The 24,287-nt window shown below is 41.8% G+C and overlaps 1 protein-coding gene across 2 annotated transcripts in view; it reads right to left on the reverse strand.

Annotated features, from left to right (window-relative positions):
- Positions 1–24,001, reverse strand: part of RARB (retinoic acid receptor beta) — a 191,404-nt gene extending 167,403 nt beyond the window's left edge. The window contains exon 1 of one of the 2 annotated variants that reach the window (XM_074150291.1): positions 23,828–24,001. In XM_074150291.1, coding sequence (XP_074006392.1) covers positions 23,828–24,001 — 174 coding nt within the window. Of the gene's footprint in view, positions 1–23,823 lie in introns of both variants that reach the window. The other variant, XM_074150292.1, reaches the window with a different exon arrangement.
- Between the last annotated feature and the right edge of the window lie 286 nt (positions 24,002–24,287).

Raw genomic sequence — 24,287 nt, forward strand, 5'->3', positions numbered from 1 at the left:
GGTCTCAAGAAAATTAGTATTATCTGAGAGAAAGTTTTCAATAACGTGCAACAAATACTCCTCATCTATGACACAGTGAGTTAACGCCTAATTATTCACTGTGCGCAGAAATATTTTTTATCAGTCCTTTGATTCCTGGCTTTTCAAATATGCCTCTTTTCTCAATTGTTTCCTCCAGGCAAAAATAGTCCCCAGGTAAAGTAAAAACACGACATCAAATAGAAACCAAAATAGCAGGGAACGCTGCTGTACAGAGCAGTTATTGTGCTAGCTGTAATAGCCTGATGCAAGAGCTGCACAAAAATCCTGTGATAATATAAATATAAAATCCTAGCACAGACAAAGATACACGCCAAGGCATGATATAAATGAATGCCTACTACTGAGTTACATCAAGGCTGAATTTTCCCCTGGAGTCCATGATTGATTAATTCCTGTAACTTTGGTACCTGAAAGACAGGAGATTTTTCTTGGTAGTAAAGAGCCTTATAAGATATACTTAAACGGATTATGTTGATACCTTTCATGATGTAACCCTAATGATAATTTAATTGAAAAAGTGCTTTAAGCCATAATAGCAAAGACGACAGGATTTCCTTTTTTCACTTTGACAATTACGGGCCAGTTCAGAACTGCTCTCAAAATAAGGAGGAGGACAAATTTCCAATCAACTTGAAAGAATGTGTCAAATTCTGCATTAGTTTTCCTCAAGCCAAATGCAGAAATGCACTGGCATTAAAGCCCACAGATTTTCTCATTTCTTTCCTCTTCCATCATGGAAATCACTCTACTTCTATCCACATGCAAGTGTGCTCCTTACTGTCACCTTACACATACTAGTTTTGTTATCTGCTCCTCAGAGCAAATAGCTCCCCAACAATGAAGAAGCCGGTGGGCAAGGCTATATGACTGTTACCTGTTGTTCTCTAGCTTTTCTGCAATCCTATATCTTTTAGCACTTCACATACATTTTTTGAGATGCCATCAGGTTTGTCAGATTGAGAGCATCACGCCACTGACGTGGCATGGGTCATTATCAGCATGTGTATTCCGTTACTACCACTTTACAGACATACTGCTATTACAGACGCAGCAAAATAATTGTCTTTTTATATTATAGTTTTCCTTTCCATAGTTGTCCTGTTCATTTACATACTTCTCACAGCCAGCCTGCAAGATGAACATGAACCAGGAGGTGCTAAAACTGCCTCTGCAGGGACAGTGCTCTCGGGAGGGTATGGCAGGACGCAATAGGAGTTCGTCCGTAATCCCATCCTGTTTCCCAAACTGGGAGGGGAAGTTGCAGCGAGCTGAAAAAGCTGATTTTTCTGCCAATATTTTAAGATGGCAAGCAGGATGAGCTAGGTATTTATAGATCAGTTGACCTAGTATTGATTTCAGCCAAAATAATGTAAAAGCTGTTACAAATGCAATCAGTAAGGAATTAAAGGATGGTAGCGTAACTAACGGAAATCAACACAGAATTATGGAAAAGAAGTCTTATCGCATAACCTTGGTATCATTACAAGTATGTCTGGCAACACTATTGGGGAAATAATGCACTCAGAATAGTCAGGCATTTAAATTAGTTTTACATGACATTCCAATTAAAAATTATCAGTGGAAATAATCAATGGGGAAGAAAATAGATTAAAAGCTGGCTGATCTATCCCAAAAAGTAATTGCAAATGGGAAACTATCAGCAATTACAGAGATTTCTGGGGCAATTTTGTATGGATTTGGTCTCAATCCAATGTTGCTCAAATTCTGTCAGTAACTGGGGGGGTGGTGGTGGTGGTAAACTGAGTAATACTAACAATATCCCTGACAAGGGTTTCTGAAAGAACAGTACGAGGTAAGTAAACACCAGACTAGATCAGTTCCAGAGAGTAAACCACAATAATTGATAAAGCAGACTCAATCTCAAATAACCAGCCTCCTGGTATCATCTCATTTCAAGTTCAAACATGTACAAATAAAAAATATAGGTCACCCACAAAGGACACAGGATACACTTGAAAAGCTGTGACTTAAAGGAATTTACAGTCATCATGGGTGACCAGATCAACACATACACTTACCACGCAATCCAGTCACAAAGAAAACCATCTTTCACACATGGAAACTGGAGCAGAAAGTTGATATTTGTGACCATAAATAATGCTAGTGAAGCATTTATTGCATAACAAAGCTTTTGGCACCCACTTTTTTAAAAGCAGGTTGCCTAGTTGGAGATGAGTCAGAAAAGAGCCAACACAATGATCTGTGCCCTGGGTGCCCTATCATATTGTGAAAGAGTAAGGTCTCGGTTTGTTGAGGAGAAGGAGAGATGGGAAACACTTCGCATGATCCAGAGGAAGAATCCCAGACACGCGTAGCGATGAAAGCTCAAGGGGATGAACTCAACAATGAAGGAAAACACAAATAGATCAAATAGATTACTTCTCACCCCTTCCCCTCTAATACTTTTCTTTTTATCCAACCCCTTTCCATGGTTCCAAACCTGAAGAACAGAAGGAATGAAGAGGAGAAGGCACTGGGACGTACAAAGCAACGTGTACTAAGATACGATGCAGCTAACCAGGCATAAGCGGTGATGCTACAAACAGGGCATTGACAGCGTTTCTCTTATAAACGGGAAAGCTTTCTCTCCCAGCTATTCGACAATCCTTTCCTAAGGCAACAACATGCTCTTTGGCCACAAAATTCAGTCCCTATCCAAAATAAAGACAAAAACTATGTGCATGCACTGACTGGTGAGGAAGATCAGAGCAGTTTGTACCCTCAACTTCTCATTCCAGAAAATTTATTTGTACTATTAAGTAATCTTTTCATGAAAATCCTATCATTTATTTTGCCTTCCAAGGCAGAGATGTCAGCACTGCCTAGGCAGGAGGGAAGAGATTCAGGGGAGTTATCATCTAGCCACAGCCATACAGTCAGGTTTTGGCCACCCAGTTAAGTGGGCTCTTCACACCTGATTCAACCATGAGGACCTTGATCTTGGACACCTTTCACAATGTTGTTCCAAACCCATAACTGATCACCTGCTATCCCCAACCATGACGGTACTAATACTTCTGCCTTTGCTTCACAATTATTCTGTGAAACAAAGTACACAGCAATGATAATATAAAGTATTATTTAGTCCTTTAATAACTAGATAGCTCCAAAGGATATCCAAAAGGATAAATGCCCTTTTCAGCCTATCACCTAAACATTTAATGTGTACCATTAACTTGCTCAGAAAATTGTTCAATCTTCCCTTGCAGTCCCTTGCAGGTGTTCCACACCTGGTTTTGTAATACGAGGAAGGAAAGGATGAGGTAAGCCCAAGAGAACCACAACTGGCATTACAAAGCCATAACATGAATGGTCCAGCCCCAGTTTCAGCTTGTCAAACAGTCCTGCATTCCTAAAGACATCCTAAAGACATTAATGTTATATGAGTCCTCAGTTTATACACCCAGAATGTCTTCCTGTGGCATAAATTTGGCAAATACTTGCATTCTCAGGCCTTTTCATTCGTTGGCCTTTTATGCACCCCTCCTGTATTTTCTCATTTTCATTGCTGCACATCCCCTTTATGGATATGCAGCACTCTTCCACAGATACAGAAAAAACAAGTTACTTTGTCTCTTAACATATCTCTGATCTGCTTATCACCCGTGCTTCTGACAGTGAAACCATGGAGGCACAGAAAATCAGCATGAAGAGTAGCATATTAGAGGATGAAAGAGAAGCATTTAGAAGAACTTACAAAAGAAAAGGGGACAGAAAAAGCCAAGGTTAGATCTAGACATGATGTGAACAGAATGAATATGCCCACAGGGCATCTGTGGATGCAAGCAGTAGGTGGTCTTTAAAGCTCTTGTCTCTATTCCCGACAAACTAGAGGTGGCAGCTGGAGAATGCAGAAAGCCTACAGATAACGACACCACTATTAACTTTGCTGTTAGCATGTCCCACCACCAGAGTTTGGAGTTCAGCTTGCAGATCTACTGGCCATTTGCCACTGAACAACATGTCCACCCTTCCTCCTCCCTGAGCTCATGGCTGCAGCATCCCATCCCTTCATGCCAACCTTAGTGTTCATCTGACCTGGGCCACTGATACAGCAATTTAGGGATCTAAATTGGCAGAAAACATTTCACTTTAAATTGTTCTAATATCTGGTAGACTACCTTTCCACCGCTTTGGTTCTTTGAACTGGCTCCCCAAGGATGAGAGGGGCACCAAAGGAAGGGACAGGACTGGAGCAGCATCAGTGTTCCCAGCAGCCACCAGCCCAGCCCCGAGCAGAGCCACAGCACAACACCTCACCCTTGCTTAGCATGAGATCCTGTTTTCTAACAGGATCACATTCATTACCTTACAGAGCATCTTCTGAATGAGGATAGGCTACATTTTTGAGTGATCAGTCAAACCCAAACAATCAATTACATCTTTTGTCAAAACTGTTTACTCTTTCACACTGTGCTGGAGTCATTAAGAACGAACACCAAGCAGGACTGGTTATTTATCTTCCTCCTCTTGCCCTGAAAGGGAATTAATCTTAAACTTTCCATTTAATGATCTCAATAAAGGCTCACTGTAAATGACAGCAGGCTGCACTGACAGATATTTAAAAACAGAAGGGCCTCTGAGCGGGTGTTTAGCAACACACAACTGTTCCTTAACACGTGCATCAAGTGATGCTGAACCTCTGTGGAAGGCAAGGTTAAAAATGTGCTACCCACCACTCCAGCGCTACAGAAAACATGCTGCAATTAGCAACCTCTAGAGATTTGTTCAAGCTGAGAAAGAAAGATAAAAGTCAAAGGAGCGTATTCAAAAGCGATTCTTAAAACTGCTGGCTGACCCAACCCACTTTACATTCTCTCTGCGTCTATGAAGGAAACACAATCTTTCTTGTCAAAGAAAGGTAATTAATGCATTGTAAGTAACCTGCCCTACCCCTCCACCACCCCTCTCCGGAAGCTGGTGAGCAATAGTGCCGCAGCCCTGTACAAGTCTCACGCACAGCCGTGTACTGCCCCATGCAATCGTGTATGACACTCTCATGGTGAGGAATGACCCTCCATGTGGTCCAGGGTGGGACAAGGACATCCCTTGGCTTGACCTGGCCACGGGCCTCTGCGAACGCCTCCCTCTCACTACCCTGTACCAGGCTGACCTTTCTGTGAACACCAAAACAAGCAAATATGTTTTGCCAGAGCAGAATAAACCAGGATGTTTCAAACCCTGTTCAGGGTGATTTTTACCAAAATGCAAGAGGGAGATGGGGCCTAGGCATTCAGAGAGGCCTCTATGCACGGTGACCCCCTCCAAATATTTAGTAGACTTTAATCTGAGCTGCTTGTCTACGTGAGGTGTTTCTTTCCTTCCCTTCCCCTCCAGAGGAAAAAGAGAGTCTGTTTTTACATACTTTGAGATTTTGTAAATCCCATTTTAAAACCGATGCCATTTTTATCCTTATTTTCCCTTCATTTCCACTGCTTTCCTCCATGGATCTCCTTCCACCCAAGCAATGACAGCTCCCCATAGCAGCGAGCCATGTTGACGGCCATCATCTCATTCATATGCACACTCAGAGCACTATAAATCTGCTCAAATATCATCCCTCCCCCGGGGCAATGTTTTCTTCCCCAGAATATCTACATTGCTAGCTGCAGAAATTTCTCCTTCTAATTAACTTACAGGTTCCAAATACCACCGGCTGGAACCACAGCGCGCAGCCCTGGCGCTGAATGCAGGGGAACCCGGCTGAAGGACGAGGGTCTTCGCTATTGTTTCTTTGCTTTGGTGCTTTTTTTTTGGGGGGGGGGGAGGGGGGGTGTCCCTTTCATTTAACAGCCAGCAAGTTGAAAACTACCAGACGCTTTATCAACACATGAATGGACAGCGAATAATCCATGAATTGAAACTATCCACACAACTCTTAACTGGTATTTTTGTTGGCCGTGTCACATCAGGTTATATTTCTGGTGTGCCACGTTTGCGCCTGAGTCACGGTGCAACCTGATGGAAGAACAAAGTGCGATGCAATGCAACAGGACATACTGGTAAGGTCAAAAAAACCCCATGACTGTTGGTGGACGGCCCACCACTAATCTGAATTTAGTTAATTCCTTCTAAAAGACAAGAACAAAGTTCAGAGAAGGTTAAAGTGCATATGCAGAGTTTAATAATCTATTAACACAATAACCTGCCATATATGACTATGCAATAAACTGAGGGAATTTGCCAGAAACACTTCACTTTACAAACAATATTTACAGCAACGCTTGATTCATTACACACTCTGTATACACAGAAGGGGAGTGTTTCTCTAACAAGAAGGCTCCGAGGCATGAGCTGAGCAGTCCTAAGGTAAAAAAAAACCTTAAGTAGCAGCCAAATCAGAAAATTAAGGATATCATCTTTTTAATTTTTGTTGATGAAAACTATTTACTCTTGGGGGCAAGTTCAGGCAAGCTGGGAAAGAGAACCTGATTTCAAAGTAGCACCAAACAACAGCAGGGAAATGAAGCGGCAATTTTAATGTTAAAACTTTAAAAAGATCAACTCATTAAATGATCTCTACCTTTAAGTTCCTGCTTTTTCAATGGGTAGGTTTTGGGTTTACTGGATTTTCTTTATTTAATGCAGACAACAAGGCTGATCTTCATTTTAACTTAAAACCAAAGGCAATTATCAGACAGCCTCGGTGCTGTCACTGGGAAGACAGTCACCAGGCTTCACTCTTCTGCCCGACATACAGGTGAAGGTTTTGCTCCTTCAGCTGCTTCTGCATTAGCACAAAGGAGCCCGTGTTCCACTGGCAGCTTTGCCATCCTCCTAGAGAGCGAGCTGGGACCTCTGCAAGCCTAAACCAGGCTCGAGAAGGAACTTGAAAAGAGCATGTTTGTATTCCTTACAGCAGTAAGGGAGACCCTAACATTGAAGACGGTGTGATTTGTGATGATGATCTTAACCCAGCACCACTTCAAGAAATAAATTAGTTACTGTCTTTTAAGGCCATTCATACTTTGTCCAAATAAGGCTTCAAGAAAGTTACAACTGAAGTTCTTTTGGCTTGGGGTACTGCTTTTGCTGCCTAAATAAGCCCATAGAGCACTTAACCAGTAAAAGAATAATAGAGCAGCAAAGCGCTCCTTGTGTTATACCACTATGCGCATGCTTTTGACTGGGACAGTAAAAACATTGCGAATGAAACAAGCTATAGCAGTAGAAAAAAAAATTGCTGCAGTAACAGAGGGGTCAGTAGATGCTCCTGCAAATATAGTCATGTTGTCATACTTCTTTGTCTTACTGACACAGGTACGCAGGCCCTAAAGGAGCCTTACAGGAAAAAAGGGGGTAACTGACAAATCCCAAGAAGGCCACAATCATGCTGTTCAGTCCCGTAATACAAGAGAAGTAGTAAAGCAATGGGAGACCAAATTTTGCTCAACCTACTCAGGAACCATCCCTTGGTTTTGCTGAGTTTTTTCTGTGACTGTGATTTTTCAAAAACAATTGCTGCGCTGCATTTCAGCACTGAAAATATGCAATGGAGATTCAAAAGCACACTGAAGTTCAGACTCGCTTTAGGTTTCCTTGTCTTGCACCTTTAAACTGGATGCATTGAAAATCACTCTAGAAAACACTGCCCATGTGTAAAACCACATTTCAGAAATGTCCATTTTATAGTTAATATTCCTAATATTCCCTTCAGTGTGTCTTATGGAGTATTGCAGTATTATGTGGACCACTGACAACTACGTTTCTCCATCTGGCAGTCCCAAGAACTGATGCAATCCCATGGTGACCACCTCACAGTATCACCACTGTGATTCAAAAGCGTGAGCGAAGTCATCCAATTGCTTTGCCTCCTGAAGTAAATCTTGCCCTCGAGACAACTCCCGTGCGAAGGATTGTTTTGCTGTTGGATCTTGCAGACCAAAGAAAAATCAATGGGTTGATACAAGAAATGGAGGGGTTTAATTTTTGTGAGATAGTGCTTTATAAACATATTTATCATAGCATATGTGACTGCAACAGGAAGATGTATCAGGGCGACACTAGAAAAATCCTTAAAATTGCAAATTTTGGCACCAAGTTTTCATAAACCCTTTCCCCATCCCCAAGAATTATGTAACAGGCACTCGGGCAAGAGATTTATGGCTTCCTATTCAAGCCCCCTGGCCATCAATCTAAAGAATCAATTCCTGCTCCTTCCAAACAGAAATGCAACCAAAGACAGACCAAATACACCTCTTTGCAAATACAATGGCAAAGTCAGAGCGTGCAGAAGGTACCCCCACCATTAATGTAGTTATGAAATTGGGAAGCTGCATCAATCTTTAGCAACACATTTTGCCTTCACTGATGCTGTTCCGAAACAACACAAGGACTGCGAGATGATTTTCTTACTGAGCAGCACCATACTTGGAGTAATACATTACTGGTGGGACTCCCCTGATGATGTATTACACTAATGCATCATTAGGATGATGTTTCACACTGATGATATATTGCAGTGCAACATAATGAGAGCAATAGCTCACTGGGTGCATAATCCTGCCAGGAGCTGTGCGCCTGCAGCTCTCTGACTTCATTTGCAGTTCAGGGTGTCCAAGGCTTAGATGGATTAGATCCTCAGATACACACAGCTTAAAGGATGGCAGAGTCAGAGAAATGCCAACATACAGGTGGGTGCAGTTAATTACGGGATACAATGTACAGTATGCTAATATCAAGACGCACTTTGGCATCGTGTTTTTACACCTGTGCACAACATCTTCAAACTAAGAAGTTGCCGTAGGCAGGGCTGCCAAAGCTGCTCATTCTTACGCTTACCTGTGGCAGCCATCGTAGCAGACTCTGGCTGCTTATAGCATTGATAAAAACACTTGGCTTACATTTTCCATGCCAGATGTCTGTTTGAAGGAGGGGGAAGGTTTGGGGAAAGGGGTAGCTGATTGTTTTTAATCAATAACTTCAGCGAAACCAGTTCTGTTCCGCTGTTTCTATGACCCAGACTAAGAAAAAAATAGGTAGTTTTGCCAACAATGAAAGATTCTGGTGACCTTTTTTCTGACCTTTTTTTAACAAACAGAGCTATTTGATCTGTATGAAATTTTAAAAAGACCTTTGCACTATGATCAGTGTCACTGACAAGAAGGCAACATTTTAAGATTTGTGAACTCTTCACCGTGAAACCATATACAATGTTCAAAGGGAGGGCAAACTGATATATAAACAAGGAAGGAACAAGCCAGTCTGAATAATAAAAGAACTTCTCCTCCAGTCTCTCACAAAAACATTAACATTTACAATTGAACCACAACTTCATTACTTATTTAGTTTTTGCTTCAATACCTTTGGGGTTCTTGACTAAATCTAAACGTGCACACACACACACACACAAATATAACCAGGATCCTGCATGCAATTTCCAACTTTGTGGATTTATTCAGTTCTGAAAAACATAACAGTATTTTAGACAACTACCTAACGTGCTCTGCATGTTCAGCTTCCAGGTTCTCCTAAATAACAGTCCTCCACGGCAGACAGACCAGACTCTCTCCCGGGAACATCAGCTTCTCTGGTCACACATTCAAAAAAAAACTGGCTTTCATACCTTTCTCCTGACAACCGTAATTGAGAAACCACAGGGTATCTAACGAATCAGAAAAGAGTATATCCACCTCAAATAGCTAAATAATGACTTAATATCTGTTTTGGTTTTTTTTCCTTCACATGTAGCCTTCCAGACTGCCTGAGCGACAGGGCTCTGTCTTGTAGATGCTGTCTCCAGCCAGTATAGCAAACAGGTTGGGAATACAGAGGAAAGAGATGATCTTTCCAATTCTAGCCTTTTAGCCAGTTTGAAGGTGCCTCTGCACCACAAAAGACAAAAAGAAAAAAAAAGACGCAGTTTTAGGAGACCACTTCTGATCAGCCCCCCAGCACATCCCGAGATAAATTAATTTCTAAGATGAAGATTACACCAGTTGAGCATCATGCTGTCCTAGAGAGTATAGTCTGAATCCACCCATCGGGGCAGCATGTGTTTTCCAAGCAGAGCTGTTTCCTCCCCATTGCCCAGGGAGAGAACAAGGAACACAGCGGAGAGAACAAGGAGCACAGCGGAGAGAAGAAGGGGCCAGCACAAACCCGACCTTGTAGCTTGCAGCAATGAAAACTCACCCCTTAAACAGGCTGCAAGGAAAAAAAAAAAAAAAAAAAAAAAAGAGAAAAGAAAAAGACCAGAATGGCTTCATGCATTTCCTCCACCAGGCTCCCAAGAAAGGGCCAACCGCGTCCTGGCCATAAATTCTCTGGCACGGGAGCATTATACCAAGGGAAAGGAATGCCTTTCCATCTGTGTATTTCCCCTCAGGCCTCACTTGATAATGAAACCAGTTAAGGTCTTTGGGTTCACAATGTTATTATAGTCAGATAATATTTTGTTTGCAGCCGAGCCTGAAGAACTCCAAAGTAGCACATTACAGGCACCATACACCTGTTAAGTCATGGCGTTTCTTCTCTAAGTGGACAAATCTGTTTCAGCCATCTCCAGAGATTTTCCGCTCACAGTTAATTACAAAGCACTGACTGTACTCATTTCCTGATCTTAGAGGGAATCTATAACAAATGTATGCCACAGGTGAAGCCCGTTCCCTTCATCTCTCAGAAATACCAGCAATCCTTCATGCTGCCCCAGTTCCCCTCCTTTACCCCTTTCCCCCAGCCGTCCCAGACCTTCTGCTTCAACACAAACACTGCACAGAAAATAATAACCTCTTTTTAGGAAAGAAACTGCATGGGCTGAGTCAAACATTTTAGAAAATAATTTATTACAAATGCACCTCTTGAACACAAAAACATTGACATAGGCGGCCAGTCCAAGGTCATTCTGCAGAGCCCTACAGTGAACATGGAGACGGACAGACCCAATTCTGGCTGTTCTGCAGTCAGTGAAGCCCATGTAGGGAGCCACCCAGCAGGGCAGCAGGATTTTATTCACTCCCTGCATAGGCACACACAGCTACAGAGATGATCACGTGTTTCCCAATGATTTGGGGAACAATTTTGTTTAAAGTGATTAACGGGCTCACAAAGAAACACGGCCCTTGTTGGATGTGAAACTCACCAGAGCCACTTTCACTCGATGGTATATATCCCAGAACACAGTTTAGTTTCAAAGTACTGTTGTGCCTTGTACAGTACAAGATGATCTGAAATCAGGTCAGGCAAGATAAGCATTCTCGGGAAAAAGATAAGGGAAAAGTAGTCCATCCTAAGAAAAAGTGATACTTCATTGTGACAGCAACCTTTCTTCATGCTCCTCCTAGCAAGCTGATGTCTGATCCTGGGCACAAATCCTTTGAAAAAGTCTCCCTGACCTTAGAGACATATGTTAGGTCAATGGTTCCCAACTTTCCGGACCAATAGACAATTGACAACGATCAACATTTTTTCTCAAATCGTCACACACGCTTACCATCAACCTTGTGATTGGAAACTCAATAAAGGTGATGTGACTCAGCAGCGTGGCTCTAATGCCTTCTCCATCACTCTTGCGGGATGACCAGTGCTCAACGGACATAGGCAAAGAGCCCCCCTCGGCCGGTACCATCTCTGAGAAACTTAGAAATTGAATTTGTTCACTGGCTCCCATGTTTTTACAAGTTGTTTTACACCAAATCCCAGGAGCCAGCTGCCTCCTGTGCCATCGTTCAGGCATGAGCCCCCTCCTAGACTGTGCTGTCCCCTTTTCTTGGCTGCCAAGAACCAGCCTCACCTTCCTAAAAAACACTTCTGCATCCCTCTCACACAGAAGACAACACCTCACTGAAGATGCCACCCTTCCACTTTGAGGATAAATACAAAGCAACTTCTCCAGTAAGGAAAGAGGGAGCAGAAACATTTTCTGTAATTACATGTATGGGATAAAAGCACAGAAGCACACAAACACCACAGAAATCAATTAAATAAAACCAGACACAAGCAGACAACTTGCAGGGTCAAGGAAGCAAAGAAAAAGATTGAAGGGAGAGCTGCTGGGTGATGGGCAAGTGGAGGCAGGCAGGCAGACTGCGACTTGAAGCCACAGGTAAGGAAAAGGACTTTGAGTGCTTGACTCCATTTGTGATTGTACATTACCAAATTGCTCTTTGCCAGTCTCAAACAGCAGACCTGACCCCAAAACTACATTTTTCCTCCAAAGAAAAGAAACCTGCCAGACCCCAAAATGTGCTCAGTGCATCTGATGAGAAAGGAAAGGCATCAGCTCCAAAGAGAACTTGCAGCAGTAGGACCTCAGGAGTGCAGTTTAAACAACTTTGTTCAGACCTTATGAAACACTTTTCCCTAAAAAAAGACGAAGTTTACCAAACAGGGGCACACGTTTCTTATCACTTCATTGCTCTATTACTGAGACTATAACTGCAGAGTCTTGTGCGCAGCCAAAGAAGTTTCATGGGCCCAGAACTGACTAAAAAAATGGATTACCAAGCAACATCTAGGGAGAAAAAAATGCACATATTTCACTCTTGGTTTTAGTGCTAATGCTCTTCCTATGTACATTTCACTACGTTTTTAAATTCTGGGTTGTCCAGTGTGTAATATCCTCAGCACTGTTAGAAAGCCACCGGCACACAATGCAGAGTGCTTCACAATAGTGACAAAGGTTGGGCAAAGACCCTGTTTAAATTGCCCGCGTTAGTGACTTTCCATATATTTGCAGTAGTGATGGACTGCCTCTGTTAGGCTTTACATTGGTTATGGAACGCTCCAGCTTCGTCTTGGACGACAAAGTAAAAAATCTTTGGTAATTGAAAAAAACGAAATGGGGAGTATTTCCAATATAATACTTTAGTACTTGTTGAGTTGAATAAAACTGAGCATTTTTTGTGACTTGTGCTCTATGTTTTAATTCACCTTCCCAAATAATTTACAGCAATGATTCACATTTTTTACTGCAAGTAAATACAATTACCTATTCTTAAAAAAAAATCAAAGATATTACAATATGTTTTCATCGAGTTTGTGCGAGTAACTACATATTAAAATGGCAAAGATCCCTTCCAATAACATTCTGGCAGAGTTCGCTTCTTCTGCAAGTAATAAAAGCAGAGGGGAGCAAACCGTGCTCCAAGATGTTTGGCCGCAGCACCGCGAGACAGCTGATGCATTCCAAATGTCTGTCAGGTCACTTTGCAAAACCAACCGCCACTAATCAATAGTGAAATCTTTCTCTCTCTGGCTTAACTGTATTTCTCTTTTTGTTAACCAGAAGAAAATTGCCAATTAGTTGGACTCTGCCAGGCCATGCAGCTACGGGAAACATACTGTCAACCTGACCGGTTCAGTTAAGACAACACAGTTCAATTACAATACTTAATTGATCACCGACTGCGTGTGCAGGTTTTGTGAAATAAGCTGCGGCATCTTACTGTTGGTCTTCCCAAAAAGCAGGTGAACCTCCACAGGCCATCTTGTTTCTAAGCACCCAGTTGTTTTTTAGAAGCCCCAAACTCAGCTTTGCATTTCTAGGATGCGAGCCTTTCTTTGCCTCTGTCACTTGGCCCAGAAGTCACATCCTTCTTACTCTTCATACGTCTCCCTTTTCTTGATTCAGAGCTACTTGGAACAGAGATCGTATCTCCTTCTTTGTTTGGAAACTATAGCAGTTTGTGCGTTGCAGTGGTATAATAAATAAAAAGTAATAAAAATGTTAGTAAAGTCCTTAGAAAAGTCTGTGTTATTTTTACAATTACTCATGCTGTCGCTATTTAAGAAACAATGCCAGGAAGATCTAGGACTTGTAGGGGACTTATAACAATTTTTGTAGGAATACGCCGTTGAAATGATGATGTTACCGACAGCAAAGTGTTTTGCAAGGTGTACGGCTTCTCCTGCTGCTTTTTCGAGTGCTTCTAACAGATGTTCAATTTCAAGTGGTCTGCAGATACCAATAGGCTGATGGTTCTGCAGGAATCGGAGCAGCAGATGTGCCCCGCATTCTGTTTTGCTATTCCCTTTATGAATTGATATGTCACCCCGTGGGTTTATAGCCAGTTAATTTTGTAATGACATCACTATTTCTATACTTTTAATGATTCTCGCAGGATTTAATTTCTCAAATAACAGAACTCTTGATCCTGGAATTGCTATGCGAAAGCAATATATAATAAACAGATTTGTTTACATGATACAGTTCTATTTCCCACCAAATGTCTTTGCAGATAGCTTTTAGGTAATGCTGGTATGCAGGTGAATTCTTCCAAAGACTGCAGATTTACAACATGGCCTCGTTTCAGGGCTCTAGACTTAACGTCTGTGCATCTCCCTACAGGATCGTTACCCTCAAATGAGTATCGCTCGGTGGCTGGAAGGAATGAGAATAAGAAGGGAATAAGGAGAGAAATAATGGGGATTTCCATCGGCTCTGCTGCAGGCCCTAGGTACTGCCCTTGTCAGATGCTGTGCTCCACAGCAGTGCAACATTACTACCTGCATGGTACCCAAATAAAATCACAACGCACAGGAAATTGCGCTGCATTTTCCACTGACGGTGACCTGACTGTGACAGGGCAGCGCTCTGGCTTTTGGCTTTTCATCTTAAAAGGGAGTGGAATTTTTTTCTCCATCAAATACAGTCGCAGAGGTGGTCAGAGCCCAGAGGTTTTGCAAGCCCTTGCGGAGAACCTCTGATAACGACTGCAGGCTGCACAGGGCAGGGAGCAGGACACCACCGTTCTGCCCCGGAGTAGCCAGTACTGTTAAAGAACATCTTTTTATTTATATGTAAAAGAGGTGGGGTGGGGGAACCTGATGCTATTACAGCTATATATAAAGCATTTTTGATTTTTCCTTTGTAAAAACTAATTTTCAGCTATTTAAAAATTGACTGGGAAAAAAACATTATGGGTTGCAAAAAGCCATGTGAGGTATTTTATGTTATGAAGCCTTCAAACATACCTGAAAACTTGTAATTTTGAGGAGTGAGAAGTGAAAACTGCATAAGCATACATTTTTCCTCCCATGATATCTCAGAAACTATATTCCCACATCACTGCAAATATCAAAAAACATCTTTAGCTCTTAAAAAGTGTCCAAGTCTTAAATTTACAGAATGAACACTATCCACTCCTATAGGCCCTTACTGATCTAGCTGAAATATCAAAGCTTTAATTTCTAAAAAGCAACTAGATCATTTTTGCAGGCATACAGAAGAGGATGACCTCCAGTTGTGACTGCAAGCAGAGTCTCCACAGCCCTCATGGGAGCTGTGTGCCTGTGCTGGGGTCTGAATCCACCCCCCTAGGAAGGTAAAAGGATAAGGAAAGTATTTTTGTGAGTTTTCCACCACTTTTTTTTTTTTTCTTAAATGCTCCATCTTTATTTCTTGCAGTTCAGATTTCTTTTAAAAAAGTGAGTATGAGCCTTAGTGCACATCTCGGATTTAAACATATGAAACTCGGGAAAACTAATGCTGAGGTTAAATCAAATTTGACTGGCGTTTAGCAGTGAAAAATAGCTAAGACCAGGCTCCACCTGGAGGTCCACACCTATTGCTTGCATACTTCAGCTGACTTCCATCTAAATTTAAGCTATAAGAAAGCATGCTGTGTAACAGCAGGCAGCACACCAAGCCCTTTAAACATCTCTGACTATTCCAAATGCAGAAGCGCATACCCCAGAGACACGGCACACCACAAACCTTCTAGATCCACCACTCACGCTCTGCTCTGGACTCCCAAGAAATGCTGAACCAAACTCTCCCATCGTCTGAACTCAGCATTTGTCCCCCTAAAGTTCCCACCCAGGACTTTTAGCCCCTTTCCAAACACCTTGAACTATAGGAAGAAAATCACACTCAAAATCTTTGCTCCTCCGGTGTAACTAAACTACTTACACCGGTGAAGCTCATTTGTGCAGGCAGCTGGACTTCCATGGAGGCTTTTCTGAGAAACAAGGACCATCATTATTAACCTGCAGGTCTAAGCCAAGGGCGCATCGTCTTGGTCCAGCCTTCTCCAACGTGGAGCCATACAGAGACTTCCAGTACATCTCCAGTGCTTCCCGTCCTTCAAAACCTGAACTCCTGGCCAAAACATGCACCCTGCTGCCCATACATTTCCTGCTATGGAGACTAGGAAGGAATGAACTCACACATGTGGCAGATGTTGGACACGTCGCTCAGTGCACAACGTCAGGGTGCTCAGATACATCAATCAGGAGCTCAGCAGCCTAACCCAGATGAGATCCACTATATTTAGGGTACGACTGCTTTCTAAAAATGCATTATCTAGACAAAACAGTTGAGTATCTCAGGGATGCAGGTTCTGGTTTTCCGAATATTTCTGATATTTACGCTGACGTTTCCTCTGAGCGCGTGTGGTGTTTTGAAAGGAAAGGAGTTTTCTGCTGCTTAAGGCCAGTTCTTCCTGTTTGTTAGTTTATCCCAAACCTAAGTTTGCATGTGAATAAAACTGTTGCTTTAAGTCTGATTTCAAACATGTGGTAAAGGAGAATCTAACAATTTTATGAGATATAGTTACTTTTGTATAGGGCGAGTTTGCCCTGGGGAATTTTTTCTGACTAGATTTATCACAAGTTTTTTGAACCAGATAATTTTGTTTGATAGCACATCTGGCAGCATCATAAAATCTTGACGTCCCAAGCTATTACACAGGAATTACTTTTGTAAATCATTTATGAATATTACTGATGTAGGCCTATTCTGGGCAGTAAGAAAGGAAACGGAGCGCTGAAGGACAAAGGAAGGGAAAAAGGATTCCCTGCCCTTTCGGGGCTCATCAGATAGGGTGGGTATTTATCATTTTAAATGGGAAACATGCTGTCATTGATACAGCTGAAAAGCCCACGTAACACAACTTGTTCCCCATATTCCCTAAATAGGCAAAAGGGGAAGAAATTCTAGCTGAGAAGAACCATAAATTAATCTCTCCTGATGAAAATTTGCCCTATCTGTATCTTAAATAAGGCTTCCCAATTAAAAGCTGTGTATTTAGTAAACACAAGCTAACAAACCAAGATGAGTAAAGGAGGAAAGTCTTACCAAGGCCAGCATGGAGGCAGAAAGAAAATAAAGCACATTTTAGCTCAAAAAAAGGTATTTACAAAAACCCCATGGTGACATGACTGAATGGAAACTCTCTACGTAATTAAAATAACATGATTAGGTTTTCTTAAAACTGTAGCTGCTAAACATATGCCTTCAGATGGAAACCTGGCAAAACGAAAGCTTATGTTCACTTTTAATGCCATGAACTATCACAGGATTAACAATTTCAAGAAGATTGAACCTATTGATTTGGACTGGAAACACATCAGAGACACATTGAGAAAACTTTGGGTACCCTGCCAAACCCAAAGCCCAGCATTATATTCCTTTTGAAAGACATACTGTGCGTTTCATTTGCAACGGATGAACTGACACCACACATACCATCACTGGGCAGAGAGGGGTGACAGAGGGGTCACCCAGTAGGTCCCAGCAGCAGGGGACTGGAACCAGCCCTTTGCTCTTCATTCCTGATGTCCCCATCGCTGGGAGCCACTGGGTATTATTTCTGTTGGGCCAGAGCAAAGCAAAAGGTCGCTTACAATACTCTGCAGAAATATATTTCCAACCTTAGGTATGAAGGCATTTTGTTGTTGTCCTTGCTTCAGAGCCCAGAAGAAGGGAAGGAGCAATTCTCTGGCAGCTCCCGTCAGACTTCCAAACGCCAGGCTCCTTCAGACTACAGCAGGTCTATGAGGGATGGGCAGAGACGCTACGGAGCACGTGCCGGAATTACACCACACGCTCCCCCTGCCAGAGCAGACAGTTTCTAAATTAGGATTCCTCCCAGGAAGCAAATTCCTGTCTATACACACCCAGAACTGATTTCTTGCAGATGAGCATGCTGCCCGCTAAGATCTGGAGCGGGGCAGAGCTACAGCAAGAGCCACCGGCTGCACTGAGTTGAGAGGCGCTTCTGTTTCTTTAGAAAGTGGCAGTACTGAAAGGAGAAGCTCTAACACACCTGAAACGGCAGGTTTAAATTTTTGATAGTTTCAGATTAACTAGAATCAGAAAATGACAACGTAACATAGTTTTATTAATCAAAGCATGCATGCTTTCAAGACGCATAAAGAGCCCAACCAGGAAAAAAACCCACAACATAAACAAAAGGAAGAAGTGAAAAGAAATGGTGGTTTCCAAGGCGATGAAAGATATCTGCAGGGTATCATCTGGACGTTGCTCCTCAGACTTGCCAGTGTGAGGCAACACTGGCTGTAGCTAAGAAATCTGATATTCATATTCTGTTTATCCCCCTCTTTTTGAATGCAAACATATGTTCTGTCTTTTCAACAAAGATGTGCAACACATGCACCAAGTAGGTACAGAAGTTTTAAGAGTCATCTGTTAATTGCAGATACGTGTAAATGACTACACAGGAAGCCTTCCTAGGGAGACAGAACTGGAAAAAAGAGGGAGACAGACACACTAAAATTAGAAGGCATGAAAAAGCTCAACGATATAATCAAGTAAGGTTGATTCATATATTCTTTCTATTATAATATTATTTTAGACAATTCCAGAGTGCCAAAGAGTGCTGAGGTTTACTTTTTTAAGCCCAGCAGCAGACAGCACCTGCCCCAGTAACTACGCTGAGGGAAGAAAATCCATCATGTATTAACCATTCTCCAACCTCCAACAGAAATATTCCCCATTTTGTGAAGTAAAGTGAGATGTGGGAGTCCTTGACCTTCTAAGTAATTAAGGGAAACAGAGACATTCTTGTTTTTATTAGAGAGACACTAAACTATTTGAAAATAATTTGAATAGCTGGAGAATTAGTGTATTTGCCTGTTCATGAGTAGTGCAGATAGTTTAGAGTTCTCTTGGGGGCAACACATCGTAATGAATATCTGCTATTCATATTTAATGCAATCTGCCAAAGAGCGCTTTTGGGAGAACTTTCTGTGTCAATATAATGATTAACAACAGAACTGGAAAAGTAAATGAATTCCTGCAACGGGTGGGGCTGGCAAAAATATCTTGCAGTACTACACCAGTAACACTGGATTTAACTGTACTCTTTTAATGATAGCAGTGGAAAATCCATTTCCCAGGGAAAAAAAAAAAAAAGCAAGCAATCTTAAAGTTGGAGTTAAAGTAGTAAATAACCAGCAGTAATGGAAGGAAAAACAATTCCAGCAGAAAACAACGCTTAAAACAACAATCTGCCTGGCCTGAATATATTTGAAAAGCCTGAGATGCAATACTGGCTACTAAATACAATTAGTATTTACAGAGCACTACCCAGAAGTAAAGCTTTAGTTAGTTCCTTGACTACATCTTCCAGTTCCTCAGATGATCTTACTTTCCAGGCATTTTCTCATACCTAAAAGATTTACATAAAACAGAATATAAAGTCCTTTATTCTTTACAACACACTTTTAAAACACTCCAGATAGAGAAGTATGGAAAAGCTTGGCTAAAATACAACAAATGACCTTAGAACAGATTTTTCTCCTTGACATCCCAACAACCTTCTACATAACACATTCTGATTTTTTTTTTTTTTTTTTTAAACTATCAGGATGAAGCAATCTTACTAAGTTCATATAAATTCCAGCACGTTTGTATCAGGCTCACTGCTCACCTGCCCCCTTACCACACTACTCCTACTCCTTCACCCTTGCAACAAATGAAGGCAGAGTATTGAGGATCCAAAGGATCACGTCAGCAACCTAAGGACCAAAATGGGGAGAGGGGGGCTAGAGGTAGAATACAGGGTTGCTCCCATCGAATGCCATGGGCTACATGCATCAACCCATTAAAGCAGGATGCCTGAAGCAGGACACTCAACCCAAGCAGAAAGGGAACAATTGCCAACCAAAGTGCTTTATTATTTAGTGGCTCCCACAGTGACTACTGTCCAGACTCTACTTTAATTTGATCTAGGATACACTTGGGGATTGCATTCATCATAGCATTAGATCAGATTAAGTTTTTTCCTCCCTATGCCGTGGTCTGCAGCTCACACCAACTGGCTTTGTTATGTAGTGGTCTTCACCCATGTTAAACTAATAAAATGTGACTATTCTGGTGAAGTAACATTACAGAAACCAGTCTTAGAAAGGTGCTCTACCAATGAGGAGCACGGCTTCATCTTCCCTGTGCTGAGATTTGCTTATGAAACAGCAACACTCTGGTGTGTCTTGCAGTTCAATCAGCCGTAACATAAAGACAGTATTTTCCTCATCAGTTTGCAATGATCCCCATGGCTTTAACATACTTTCCTCCTCAAATTTCAGGTGGTGCTTCACTTGGTTAGGGTTTTTTGGAAGTTTGGGGGGGGGGAGGAAGGGGTTAAGACTAATTTTTACAATTAGTCTTTTTCTAGAAATTAAAAGTTGTAGTTACATCCACAACAGATGCTTTATAAAGAAGGTAAACTCTTCTCAAACTGGTAATCTCACATTGTGACAGTTGCCTTACTTGTCTCTGGCAACAGCATTACCAGTGTTAGGTCTCATGATGGCAAGATGGGCTCCTTCTTCCACGACTTATGAAGAGCTATGCCACCCAGATACCAGAATTGCCTGTGTGTGCCTGCGTGACCACTACTCACCTCAACCTGAGATGCTTTTACTTTAATAAGATGTCGCATAACAACCTTTGCCCGTATTTAATTATGCCTTCCCCAGATTTTTCACTAACATTTAGGGATTTTCCTATTGCAGACACGTCAAGCTCTGCAGGACTTTTGTTAAGCATCCACTTCCCACAGCTGCTCCCAGTCCTGCAGAGAGCCAAACCCTGTTGGTCTGGGACAGACTGGCGCATGACTGAAAAAGCACGGGAACGCCTCCAGTTTGGCCTTCCCTTACCATTTCTAAATGAGCTAAGCAGTAATCTCCTGAAACAATCTTTGCTAATTTTTTTTTTTTAAATATAGAAGCAATTCATCAGTATTAATGACACCAGGCAAGCCTGCATGCCATCTGATCTCAGGAGTGAAGACGTCTGCTCTGTGCTGTATGGGGTAATACAGAGGTAAGTAAATCAATCCAACTTATAAAAGTAATGATCTTCTTGACCATGGTCTCGTTTGGTGTTAATGCATAGTTCATGTATGTGTAAAAGTGGTATTTTTTCATCTTCTGACCTCTTTAGCACCATGACCAGCCCTCTAATTATTAAGTATTTTGCACTACGTATCTCAGCATAAAAACAGAAGCCGAGTCACAGGTCATGGAGGCAACACCAGTATTAACATCAATGAAACTAAATCACTCCATCCTAAATGCTTATTGTAAGCCCCTTGTACTCACAAAATTAATGTGTCTAAAATACTGATGTCTGTTTAATGGGGCTGGAGATACCTACCCCAACTGTAAATTAAGATAACCTGATACCAAGTTGCATTAAGTTATCTGCCATCATGGGAAGTCTAAAACCAAGACAGAACAAAATAAAGCAGGACAATAATGTGAAGGCTTAAACGACTGTAACTCTGAACAAAAGCTGTTGAACTGCGTTGTTTTAAAAAGATTAGAGAGATCTGTATAGCATTCCTGTTATGTAAAATCATTTCTATTGGATTTTGCCTGCATGGAAAGAATCTGGAAGACAAATAGTACAATAGCTTTAAGCATATAGAGAAGAATGGTTTGGCCAAACTTTGATTTCTTCAGGCCTTTCCAAGAGAGATTTCTATTCTTCTGCCACTCAGTATAAGTTCTAATTTTAACAGAGGCCATCAATCATACTGACCTTGCCCCATGGGCAGCTTCATTGTAAAAAAAAAAAAAAAAAAACAAACAAACAACCAAAACAAAACACCAAATTACAAAAAAACTCACCATGAAAAACCAAACCCTGAAACATAACTCAAAGCTCAACCTGCTGGCTTCCAAGAACTTTTATCCATAACTCCAGCGATATTAATCTCAAGCTCCAGAATACAAAGTCCACGGGTTTCAAAAGAAGACAGACTGTCACCACCAAAGGTAAGAAAACAGAGTAATACAAACCAGAAGAGTCATCCCGCAGGGGACTGTGTCTGAAATGAAATTCTCATTCAAGTCACCCTCCTCCCTGTCTTGCCAATTTTAGCTGGTATTTTCAAACACTGTTGCCTTGAGCTATGCACAACAGCTGCCAGGCTTTCATACTCAGTCAGTGTGAGCCAGTGCTGCAAAGCACCTCAACAGAAATAATGCCCTGAAAATGCTGGGACCAGGGCATAAAGATGCAAACCCAAAGATTCAGTTGCCGCCGCTTATTTGCATATCCTCAGAAATTCATACATAGCCCCACATTTTTTCAAAGGCTGAATGCTGACTGGTTTATTAATTATTAGCAATGCATCTACAACGCAGTCTTAATTCCACAAGAACAACTCATGGAAAAGAACTCTGCATATCTGATCATATACTTTTGGTATTTACCAATGTATACCTCAGAAATAAGTTCCTATTAACTAATAACACTCTATATCTTCAACAGGTAAACATTCTCGCAATATCAGGGGATAAATTCAGTACAGTATTCTGATAATTAACCAGGATAATTTCTGACAGGATACAAACAGTTACATGTAGACCTTTCAGCTGACAGAATTCTTTTTTTCACCTCCAATAAAGATAAACACCCTGAAATAAAACAGGGCAAAAAGCCTGACCCCATTATACCTCTTCCCACGTGTGACTGGATGAAAACTTTCCATTAACTGGAAAAAAATAATTGCTTTACTTCAAGACTCTCAAGTCTTCAAATATGCATGTGTGGAACACGAAGCCAGAATTAGTATTACGCAGCACAGACCCCACAGCTTTACTCTTCAGAAGCTTTGTCTTCACTGTGGTTTCCCATTCATGTTTGGAGCTCTAACTTTGCGTGCTTTCTGTTGAAAGAAGCATTGGGGGCACTGCTATAACCAGCCTCCTTTTCCTTTAGTAGAACATGTAGTAGTTCTGCAAATGTGCTGTTCAGTCAAGACCTTTTCATATTGAACAGTCACAGAACGTATTTAGACAAGCACCTTCACAACAAACTGACCTGTGAAGCTGTATACATGCTGTTGTTCCTCACATGGGCACGAAATACATCAGTCACCCACTGCAAAGACCTCCAGAGATGTATCTTGTCTGCGTGATGCTGCTCAAAGAGTTTTTACCTGGGAGAGCTTTGTTCGGAGCTACTTAAACATAGATAAAACTAAGACCGAGCAGAAAACATGTATTCGTCAAAGTGATAAAACTAAACTTGCCCAGCTAATACCATCAGAAGAGCTGACAACGTGAGAGTGCTGCAGGTGGAACCCGACCCTAGACTCAAGGGCTCATTCTGCAGCCACTGGCAGCTTATAGCTACTAGCTGTCCACTGGGCTGCTCTTCACAAGCTGCCCAGGAAGAAAGCAGTTACTTACAGAAGAAAACAAAAGCGCAACTGAAGAGAATTCCGTACTGAGGAATCATCGCTGCTCATGAATACACATCAGCCAATTTTTCTTTGAACACAACATCAGATTCTGCAGCTAACACAACAATGCAGGATATGCCTAAATCCACAGCAGGTTTTATCAGCCCTGGTTTCCACAGCTTTGGTATGTCATATAGTTGCATGTTTATGCAAGATTAAGTGAAAATGGTATTTCAAAACAAATGCGTGCTCTTCGCCCCAGTAAAGTACATCACGGATGAACGACTGCAATTGCTCTTAAAATAATTTCAGAACAAACACGATCAGTCTTTGTTAGAGGAAAACTGGTCAATGAAAGCTATTAATACCAAGTACTTACTTGCAGGTGACGGGGTGCTGCATCCGCTAGTTGGTGGGTGACTCTGGAGTCCATGGAGGGAAGGCAGCGACAGTCCACCGATGACTGGAGGAAAAAGCAATGGATATGGGGCTGCTGGATAGTGAGTCATATGTCCATTCACTGCTGGTACTGGACATGTGCGGCTGCTGGTTGTCATGTTAACACCTCACAGTGTATAAATATTATGTTGCATCACTCCAGGCCAGCAAATAGATACCTCAACTTGTGAATGAAGAGGGCTGTCAAGCCTGCAGGTACAGCTTGAGCTGGATTGTGTGATGATGAAAAGGTAATTCACTAGATCAGGTCCATCCGATATTTCATCGCTGCTTCCTACTGTTCCCTTTTCCAGGACATTCTTGCTCTGCAAACCGCGGACAGAAAGTCTTCTTACTCTGGGTATCAGGGTGCAGCTCAGTGGCTCACGCAAGTATTTTTCTGGG

Source organism: Numenius arquata, chromosome 7 (genome assembly GCF_964106895.1).
Source record: "Numenius arquata chromosome 7, bNumArq3.hap1.1, whole genome shotgun sequence".
In the NCBI taxonomy this organism is placed as follows: domain Eukaryota; kingdom Metazoa; phylum Chordata; class Aves; order Charadriiformes; family Scolopacidae; genus Numenius; species Numenius arquata.